The sequence below is a fragment of the Entamoeba nuttalli genome, assembly GCF_000257125.1.
Source record: "Entamoeba nuttalli P19 unplaced genomic scaffold asmbl_3382, whole genome shotgun sequence".
Taxonomy (NCBI): Eukaryota; Evosea; order Mastigamoebida; family Endamoebidae; genus Entamoeba; species Entamoeba nuttalli.
In genome coordinates this window covers 1-10,047 of record NW_008576040.1, presented here as the reverse complement: position 1 = coordinate 10,047, position 10,047 = coordinate 1, and the positions used below count along the sequence as shown (strand labels likewise).

At 28.8% G+C, this 10,047-nt stretch overlaps 2 protein-coding genes across 2 annotated transcripts; one reads left to right on the top strand and one right to left on the bottom strand.

Moving 5' to 3' along the window:
- Positions 1 to 631: 631 nt before the first annotated feature.
- ENU1_065710 (protein kinase, putative) lies at positions 632 to 6,367 on the bottom strand (the record flags this gene model as incomplete). The annotated part of the gene is made up of 1 exon (XM_008858278.1): positions 632 to 6,367. One exon carries the CDS (start codon positions 6,365 to 6,367, stop codon positions 632 to 634), a length of 5,736 nt encoding a protein of 1,911 aa, XP_008856500.1.
- A 483-nt stretch (positions 6,368 to 6,850) lies between these two features.
- On the top strand, positions 6,851 to 9,930 carry ENU1_065700 (hypothetical protein; the record flags this gene model as incomplete). The annotated part of the gene is made up of 2 exons (XM_008858277.1): positions 6,851 to 9,815; positions 9,896 to 9,930. The coding sequence occupies 2 exons, from the start codon at positions 6,851 to 6,853 to the stop codon at positions 9,928 to 9,930; spliced, it is 3,000 nt and encodes a 999-aa protein (XP_008856499.1).
- Positions 9,931 to 10,047: the final 117 nt, after the last annotated feature.

Below are 10,047 nucleotides of genomic sequence, written 5' to 3'. Positions count from 1 at the left end.
TATCATTCTTATTTGTGTAATTAATGTTGCATCTATTTGAGAGTAATTGTTTTATTTTTTTAACAAGTTGTTAAAATTGACTAGAAGATTTTCGGTTATATACTTATTAAAAGTATGAGTTTTTATTGATATTGATATAGAAGTTAAACAAATATCAAAATTCAATTCTTAGTAGTTTTATATTCATAAAACTAAACTTTTTATATGGCATATAATACTAATGAATTAGGATTTATTACTTATTTAATAACAACTACCATAATGATATTAGATACATTAAATACTTATATAAAAATATAATAGAAAAAATATTAATTTAAAGAGACATAACAAAAGATTATTTAGAATGATACAATGGAGAAAGTCATAACCATAATTAGTATTAAAAAGTTAAGATAGTAACCAAATAAAAAAAGAGTTATTAAAAGAAAGTTAAGGTAATAATATTAATTAAAGAAGAAACTAAATAAAACGTTTCATTGTTTTAAAATTAGAAAATTAATTAATGTTTTTGAAATAAAAGAAGATACTAAAATAAATAAAGTAAACTAAATTAAGTAATATGTAAATAAGCAAAAATCTCAATAAAGATCTTTTTAGACAAAGCTGCTATACTAAGTAAATAAATAAACTAATTCGTTTCGTTTTGGTATTGTTGTTCAAGAATTTCAATGAGATTGTTTATTTTCATTCTTTCTTCTGGATTTGGCTTCCAACACTCTTCAATGATCTTGTATAAATTTTCTGGGATTGTTGGTATTCTTTCTAATCGTTTTCCGCTAGTCACGAATTCAGCAATTTTCCATGGATATTTAAATCGAGATCCTTCATCTTTATCATATGGATTTTTCCAACTCCATGTTTGATACATTGTTATTGCTAATGAATATATGTCTGATGGCATTTTGTAATGTTCTTTGTTTAATATTTCTGGTGCCATGTATTTTGGTGAACCAATTCCTTTTGTGAATGTCATATTTGTCATCATTAAATTAACGTTTCTTGCACTTCCAAAATCTGTTAATTTACAATTGACTTGTTCATTTTCTTCTATTGAAATAACTAAAATATTATCAGGTTTAATATCTCGATGTAATATTCCATTTGAATGAAGATATGAAATTCCTTTTGCAGCATCTATCATAAATTTAATTTTCATTTTCATTGAAACTAGAGTTTCTTTTCTTTTATTAATCATATCTTGTAATGACCCATATTGTGCAAACTCTGTTACCATACATACTTTTCCAGGTATCACTACAGCTCCATAAAAATGAATGATATATTCACTTCTAAACTTATCTAACATTGATACTTCTTTCTCAAATTCGTCAATAGCTGTTTTGTTTTGTGCAACTTCTTTCATTTTTTTAATTGCTACTTTATTTCCTCTAAATTCTCCAACATAAACAATTCCAAATGACCCTTCTCCTATTTTCTTTTCTTCTATTAATTCATCTGGATCAAGTAATGTTGTTAATTCTGTATCAAATTTAATTTTCATTGGAGCAACAATTTCTTTACTTGTTCCAATATCTAGTCCTACTATAGTTATATTATCTTCTATTGTACATGTACAAAATGGAGTAATAAAAATTTCAAATTCACATGCTTCTCCTTTTTTTAATGTAATGATCTTTGGTTCAGTTCTTATATTATATTTATCATTTTCATCTTGTGTGGTGAATTGAACTTTTATTCTATTCTTTCCATTATTTCCAATACAAATTAATTCCCTTGTTTCTTCATTTACTTTAATTTTATCTCCATTTGAATTGAAATTAATTTCATTTATATTAGAACAAATTACACCATAAAATTCGTTCATTTTAATATTAGATCTTTTCATTTCAAAGACACAAATATTATCCATCTTCTTCTTTTCTTTTTTATGTTGAATATAGAATATAGTAATAATTACAGTAATGATAATAACAATAATTAAAACAATTATAAATGCTCCAATTGTAATACCAATAGTCATTCCAATATTTTTCTTTTTCTCAATACATCCTGTTTCCTCATCATCCAATATATATCCTTTAGAACATTCTGAACATTTTGAATTTAATGAATTAATACAATTTGGTATATCTGAATAATGGAAACAACTACCATTTGTGCCTAATACATGTTCTGTTATACACTGCAAACACTTATTTTTGCTTGAACAACTTGTGCAATTGAATCCACATTCTTTACACTGATACGTACTTGTTCTGTAATATCCCTCTTCACAATTTTCACAACCATGTTTTGTTTTATTCAAACAATTATTAATTTGACTTTGAGGAAAGCAAAGTGTTGATACTTCAAACCCATATCTAAAATAATCTTCAGCACATTGTATACAAGTGTTATTTTTCATACAAGATAAACAGGATTTATCACACTCATTACAATTTTTTCCATCTTCTGCTTTATAATATCCTTCTTTACAATTGACGCAACCAGTGTATGTTGACATCATTTGGTTACATCGTTGAACTAAATCATTCATTTTTATACACTTTCCATTACTAGGATAAGAATATGGATCACACCCTGTACAATAATCCTTACTTGAGCATTCCCAACAATCTCCTTGACATTCCCTGCACTCTCCATCTTCAAGATAATATCCTGACCTGCACCTTAAACATCCTTTACTTGTTCGTTCAAAACATGTATCAATACCTTCTTCTTTTTTCATTTTATTTTGGCGTAATTCTTGCTTTACTTCACATTTAGTATTATGATATAATAAATATTCATCAGAGCATTCTAAACATTTTTCTGTTATTACATTATATGCTTTACATTGTTTTAATTCACTAGACAATGTATCAATTGGTGAACAAGTATTAATGTTTCTATAATTACCTTCTTTACATTCAGAACATTGATTTTTATTGACTTTATTACAATTTAAAGTGCTTATACTTTGACACTCTCCATTTATTGAAACTCCATCATTACATTTTAAACAACCAATCTTATCTTCTATCTCACATACTTCATTATTATTTTTACAATTTCCATGATTAACATATTGATGCGGTTCACATTGAACACAATAACTATTATTAATACTTTGACAAGTTGTTGTTGTTTTCTCAATACATTCATTATTTGAGTCAAGAAAATAACCATCTGAACACCTTATTGGTATTTCTTTATTATGATAATATGTACACACATCTACTCCTTTTTTACAAGAAATACATTGTTTCCCATTTGATCTTCCCTCATTACAAAGTAAACAATATTCATTTTGATAATACTGACATTTCTCTGTAGTTGACTCACAAATTCCATTATTATTTTGATAATTTAATTCACAGACATAACAAATATCTTGTGTTGAACTCATCCCATATTTGCATTGTTCAATATTAATACTACATTGGCTATTATTTGGAATAATTGGATTTGAACACTCTTCACACCCTTTTGAACTTTTTTGTGTACATCGTGAATCAAATATTGAACAAACTCCATTTCTCAAATAATAGGTGTCTGAACTACAACTAATGCACTTTGTCTTTCCTATCTGATTTAAACATCCTTGACTGTTTTTGACACACTTCTTTGTATCTTGGTCATAATATGACATATTTTGATTAAGACAATTAACACAAGTTGTTTGATCATTCGATAACTCATATGGAGCATAACACGACTCACATTTAATATCTGAAATAGAACTAAAAATACATGAAGAGCATCCTTCTATTTTAGAAGAACATGGAACACACTGTATTTCACTAATTTTAACTTCTCCTTCTTTGCATGGAACACATTTTGTTCTTTCCTCATTTAATATATTATTTCCTGAACAACTTATACACTCTTCTGCTGATGGGTTACAAGATATACAATTTGAATCTAATTCACTACAACTATTACAATTGTTTGACTTTAAATAATGTCCAGCTGAACATTCGATGCATTGTTTATTTTCTTCAGTAGCTTCAGATGAACATAAAACACAATTTCCATTTGTTGAACAATTTTCACATTTCCCTGATACTGTCTTTTCACCATTTGGACAACTTGTACATTCTCCTGTTACACTTGAACATCGTTTACAAGAACTATTACACGGAATACATTTATCGTGATTGAGAGGTGAATAGGTCATTTCTTGGCAAGTTTTGCAAATTCTTCCATCTTCTAATTGATATCCTGCTTTACAATGAATACAATTTCCTGATGACTTATTACACTCACTGCAAGTGGAAGAACAATTTTGGCAAGATTTTTGTTTTATTTGATTTGCATATGTTCCATCTTTACATATTTCACATACTGAAGTTTCTCCTTTTGAATAGCTCCCATATGCACAAGCAGTACAAGTTCCATCCTTTTGATTAATTCCATATCCAGGTTTACAAGTTAAACATTTTCCATTCTTTTTATCACATGAACTGCATCCTTCATCACACGCTGTGCAAGAAAGAGAATTAGAACTTGACCAATAAAGATTTGAACATTCAGTACAGCTTTGTTGGTGAGGTAAATTAGAATAAGTGCCTGCTTCACAACTAACACATGAACCTGTATTTTTAATTGGGTTATGTGTTCCTGGTAGACATTCACTACATACTCCATTACTTAGTCCATAACCTTCTTTACAACTCAGGCACTCTCCAGTACTTTTAGAACAAGTACTACAAGAAGAAGAACATGGCTTACAACTTGAACTTTTTTCTAAGTTTTGATAAAAGCCATCACTACATAATTCACACTTTGACTGACCCATTTGTGGTTGAAATGAACCAACGCCACATGGATTACATAAACTAGTACTTCCCGTAGAATACGTCCCAACCTCACACATTGTACAAGTCCCTTTTTGTTGGTCATAACCATACCCCGTTGGACAATTCTGACATTTACCATTTGTGTTATCACATTCCTGGCAATTTGCCTGACATTGCAAACATGTAACAGACCCAGAAGTAGACCACTCTTGTTCTAAACATTTCTGACAAGAAGTTGCAGTTATTGTATTTGAATAAGTTCCAGCTGGACATGGCTCACATTTATGTGTTTCTGTATTTAAATACGACCCTTTATTACAAGTTAAACAATGCCCAGTAGTTGAGTCACAAGATAAACATGAACTATCACACTTAAGACATGAAACTGCTCCTTTTAATGAATATGTGTTTGAACCACAATGCATACAACTATTTCCATTCTTATATTTTCCAGCTTCACACTCAAGACACTGAGTATGATCAGAATTTGAAATTTCATTTGACTTACATGAGTTACAATTACTTGTTGTTCTATCTACTTTAATTTTTCCATCAGGACAAGACAAACACATCCCATTACTAAAGTATTTTCCTTCAACGCAATATTCACAAACTGTTTTCTGAAGATTAGCAACTTGATTCATTGGACAAGCTTTACATGAAGATGAACCTTCTACAGAAGAAATACTATTTCCTTCACATGACAGGCATGAACCTTTTCCTCCAATAGAGTAAGAACCTGCAGAACATATCGTACACTGTTTTTTATTTGAATCATAACTATATCCTGGATCACAACCAATATAACACCCCTCTTTTTTATCACAAACACTACACCCACACTTTGTACATTGACTTCCTTCATCTAATGAATAATATCCTTCTTGACAAGGAATACACCTTCCAGTTGAACTCTCTTTTTCATACCCTGAATAACAATTACTCGTACACTCTCCAGTTTTTCGGTCACAATTCTTACAATTACAAGAATATTTAATATCATTGCCAGGACAATATGAACTTTTTGTACAACGAAAACAAGAGGAATCAAAACTATTTTTATAACTTCCAGATGAACAATAAGAACAAAGACCATTAGTTGTGGTGAACGCTCGACCATTGCATTTAGAATAACAAGCACCTGTAGTTGAATTACATGAATTACAGTTACAAGACAAACAATTTCCTTGGTTCATATAATAAGAATTAGAACATTCTTGACATTTACCATCAGTAGACTTGACATAATTTGAAGAACATTTTGAAGTACAAACACCAGTTTGTTTGTTGAAATCATCACAATTAGCTTTGTACTGAAATCCATCTCCAGGACAATAATATCCACTTTCACATTCACTACATTCCAGTTGTGAGCTTTTATAATAACCTGGTGCACATTTTTGACACCTACCAATTTCATCTTTGACATAGCCATCAAAACATCTTGAACTACACACTCCATTTATTTTGTTGCAAGAATAGCAATTACATTGATAAAAACTATCATCTCCAGGACAAAAACTTTCATCCAAACAGTCCCAACATAGATAAAAATAAGAGTATTTCCCAATAGCACAACCCCATGAAGTTACAATGAGTATAACTACTAATACTAACAGCATTGTTACAAAAGATAATTATTAGATGGAAAAGAATTAAAAAGAATCTTATTATGAATGGTATTTTTAACTCGTTCTTAATTGTTGCTTAAATTTAAAAGATTATTTAACAAAGTAAAATAAATATAGACTATTATTGTATTTTATCGTATAAAATCCATTCTAACAACCATAAATAATAGAACTAAAACTTGTTTTTCATTTTAAATTATTTTTAATTATTTGTGTATGTTAATTTAGAATTATTATTAAACACCACTCTTAATTTAATGATGTTTCATCTTCTATTTCAAGTAACTAACATCCTAAAATAAAATAAAGTTATATATAACGATAATAATGTCAAAAATTTTATAATAACAAAATTACTTTTCCAAAAAAGAAAGAAATTAAAAAGGAAAATACGAAAAGAGAAAAGAAGGAAAATAAAAGGAAATAGAAAAAAGGAAATGAACTGAAATACAATTTATTTTTTGAAGGAAGGAAATGAATGAAACTGAAAGATATGAAAGTACAGCTGTGCAAGGGATTGTTAGTTATTTAAATGCATTTATTCAAACAAAAACGAATTTAGGAATTTCTATTGAAAAGACATTAAAAGGATTACAAGAAGGTTTAAAGTCAACAATCATATTAATAACTTATATGCAAAGTTTCCAAAATTTTATCCCCCCACACACGAATCCTATTAACTTGTTTCAAATGAATGAAAATGCAGAAAAATTGATTCGTATGGCAAAGTCATTTGGACTTGAAGTTACTTGTTCTGCAAGTGCTATAACTCAACCACAAGCAGCTACTGCATCACAAGTACTTGGTTTATTATGGCAATTAATTGACTATGATTTAAGAAAAACACTAGGATCAATGGATTGTGAAGGAGATGTAATGAAATGGGTAAACACAACATTAGGAAGTAAAAGAATGACAAACTATACATCAGACCTCCAAGATGGAATAATTTTTCGAGACTTACTACGTACTCTTGGAATTCCATGTGGAAATTCATTAGAAGATGTTATAACTGCATCAGGTACAATAGGATGTCAATTAATATCAGTTGAAAGTGTACAAAATTGTGTTGTTAAAATGAACTTTGCATTTCTTGCAGCGTTAATGAAATGGAAAAAAGAACAAGATGAGATTGAAAGAAAACGAAGAGAGGAACAAGATAAAATAAATAAAGTTGAAGCAGAAAAACGTGCAAAAGAAGAAGAAGAAAGAAAAAAACAACAAGAATTAGAACAACAGCAAAAAAAAATTAAAGAAGCTAAAGAAAAAGAAGATAAAGAATATAATAGTTTATTAGAAGAAAAAGAAAGACAAAAAATTGTTGATGAACAACAAATGAAACAACTTGAAGAAAAGCATGCAGAAGAAGAAAGGAAAATGCTTGAAAAGTTAAAACAGGCACAAGAAGAAAGTGCTGGAATAACAGCAGTAGAACATCTTAATAATACACAATTAGTAGAAGAGAAAGAAAAATTAAATGATGAAAGTGAACGGATTAGACAAGACATTGATGAAGCTTATAAAAGAAAACAAACAACAAGATTTGAGATGTTAAGGTTACAAAGTGATAATATTAGAAATGAAAAGGAATTTCAAAAAGAATTTAAAGAAGCTGATAGAAAGAAACAAGAAATGATTAAAAAAGAAAAAAGGATGGAAGAACGAATTCAAAACCTTCATTATGAAGAATTAAGTGAAAAATATACAAGTAAAGTTGATGAAAATTATAAATTAAGTGGAGAAGTTCATGATATGGAACAAAAGAAAGCTGAATTAACCGATTTACTCCAACAAAAAGAACGACAAACAAAAAGAGTTAATAGTTTAATTGATGACGTCTCACAAGAGATTCTTAATGTTGAAAAAAGTATTCTTCAAGAAAACAAAAGAATTAAAGATAATAAAAGAGAACAAGCCCGTATTCAAAAACAAATATCTGACATTCAAACACAAACAAAAATTGTTAAAATGGATACTCATTCAATTATTCAAGAAAGAGAACATAATGAAAAACAATTAGATACTAAATTAGATAAAATAGATGATGCTAATTATGAACTTGGAAAATTAGAAATGGCTAATGCTGATGCTGAACTGGAACAACAAGCTGCAAGTGAAGAATTAGATCAATTTGTAGAAAGGTCCAAAATTTTATTACAGCAAATGGAAAGTAAAATAACTCGAGACTTATCAAGAGAAAAGAAAGCTGAAGAAAGAAGTAAAAGAAATCTTAATAAAGATAGAAAAAAAGCTAGAGAAAAAAGCAAACAATTAAGAAAAGAAAAAGATGCAATTGAAATTGAAGTTGATAGTAAAAAACATGAAAAAAGAATGCAAGAATCAAAATTGGATCGTATATCTGAACAATACTTAGACATTAGACAACAACAAAATGATGAAGAAATTAAATTAAAAAGTAAAGATATTGATATTGACAATAAACTGAAAGAAATCAATTCAAGAAGAAAGAAACTAGGAGAGGCAAAAGGAAAAAGTAAAGTTGCACTACAAACAAAAGAAGGTATTGGTAACAAACCTATTGAAGTATTAAGTCAAAGAGATAAAGAGATTTGCGATGATATTCATAAAAAATATGAAGAAGAACGTAGAAGAAAGAGAGAAGATATTGCTAAATTTGTAGAAAGTGTTGAAAAAGAGCCAACACCACCTCTTACAGAAAAAACAGTTCTTCCAAAATTAGTTAATCAAGAAGAAATAGAACGAGAATTAGCAGATAACCATCTCCAACATGTTAAACGATTTGACCCTGTTCTTGAATTAAGAAAACAAGAAGTTGAGAAAGTTAAAAAAAGAGAAAATATGAAAAAGCAAGAAGAACTTGACAGAAAAAAGAAAATAGTTGAATTAAGTGAGGCAAAAGTTGAGATTGAAAAGAAGTTAAAAGAAGAAGAGCTAAGAATTGTTGAAGAGTTTAAACAAAAAAGAGAAAAATGGAGAAAAGAAAGAAAAGAAATTTATAAAAGAATTTATGATATTGTTGATATAACTGACTATATTAAAGAAGAGCCTGTTGAACTAAAAGGAGTCATTGAGAATAATGCTAGTGAAAATGCAAGTTTATTAGTTAAATGGGACAATGTTAAAGAAGTTAGTGAAATGTTTAAAAAATGGGCTATTCAAAGAAATGCTTTTATTGATAAATTTGACTCAACAAGAAAAGATGGATTTAGTCGACAAGTTAAATGTACGACAAGTCCTATCTTGGATGAAAAAGTTGACTTATTAAGTTTGAGAAAATTGAGTGATCAAAGTTCAGAAAAGAGTATTTATGGTAAGTCTAAACAACGACAAAAAGTTATGGAATTAGCTATGAAAAAAGAAATGGAAGAGTCTAATAAAGATAGACTACATACACCAAGGTTTGAAATGGCTCAAGGAAATAGTCCATTATTTGATGAAAATGGACATTTGAATCCTAGTCCTATTCCCATTGCATTCTTTTTGGATGATATGGATGATGAAGACAGAGAAGTCCAACGAAGAATTGAAGAAGAAAAGAAGAGAAGAGAAGAAGAGTTAAAGAAAATGGTTGAAGAAGAAGAACGAAGAAGAAAAGAAGAGGAAGAGAGAAGAAAAAGAGAGGAGGAAGAAAGAAAGAGACAAGAAGAAGAACGACGACTTGAAGAAGAAAGAAAGAGAAAAGAAGAAGA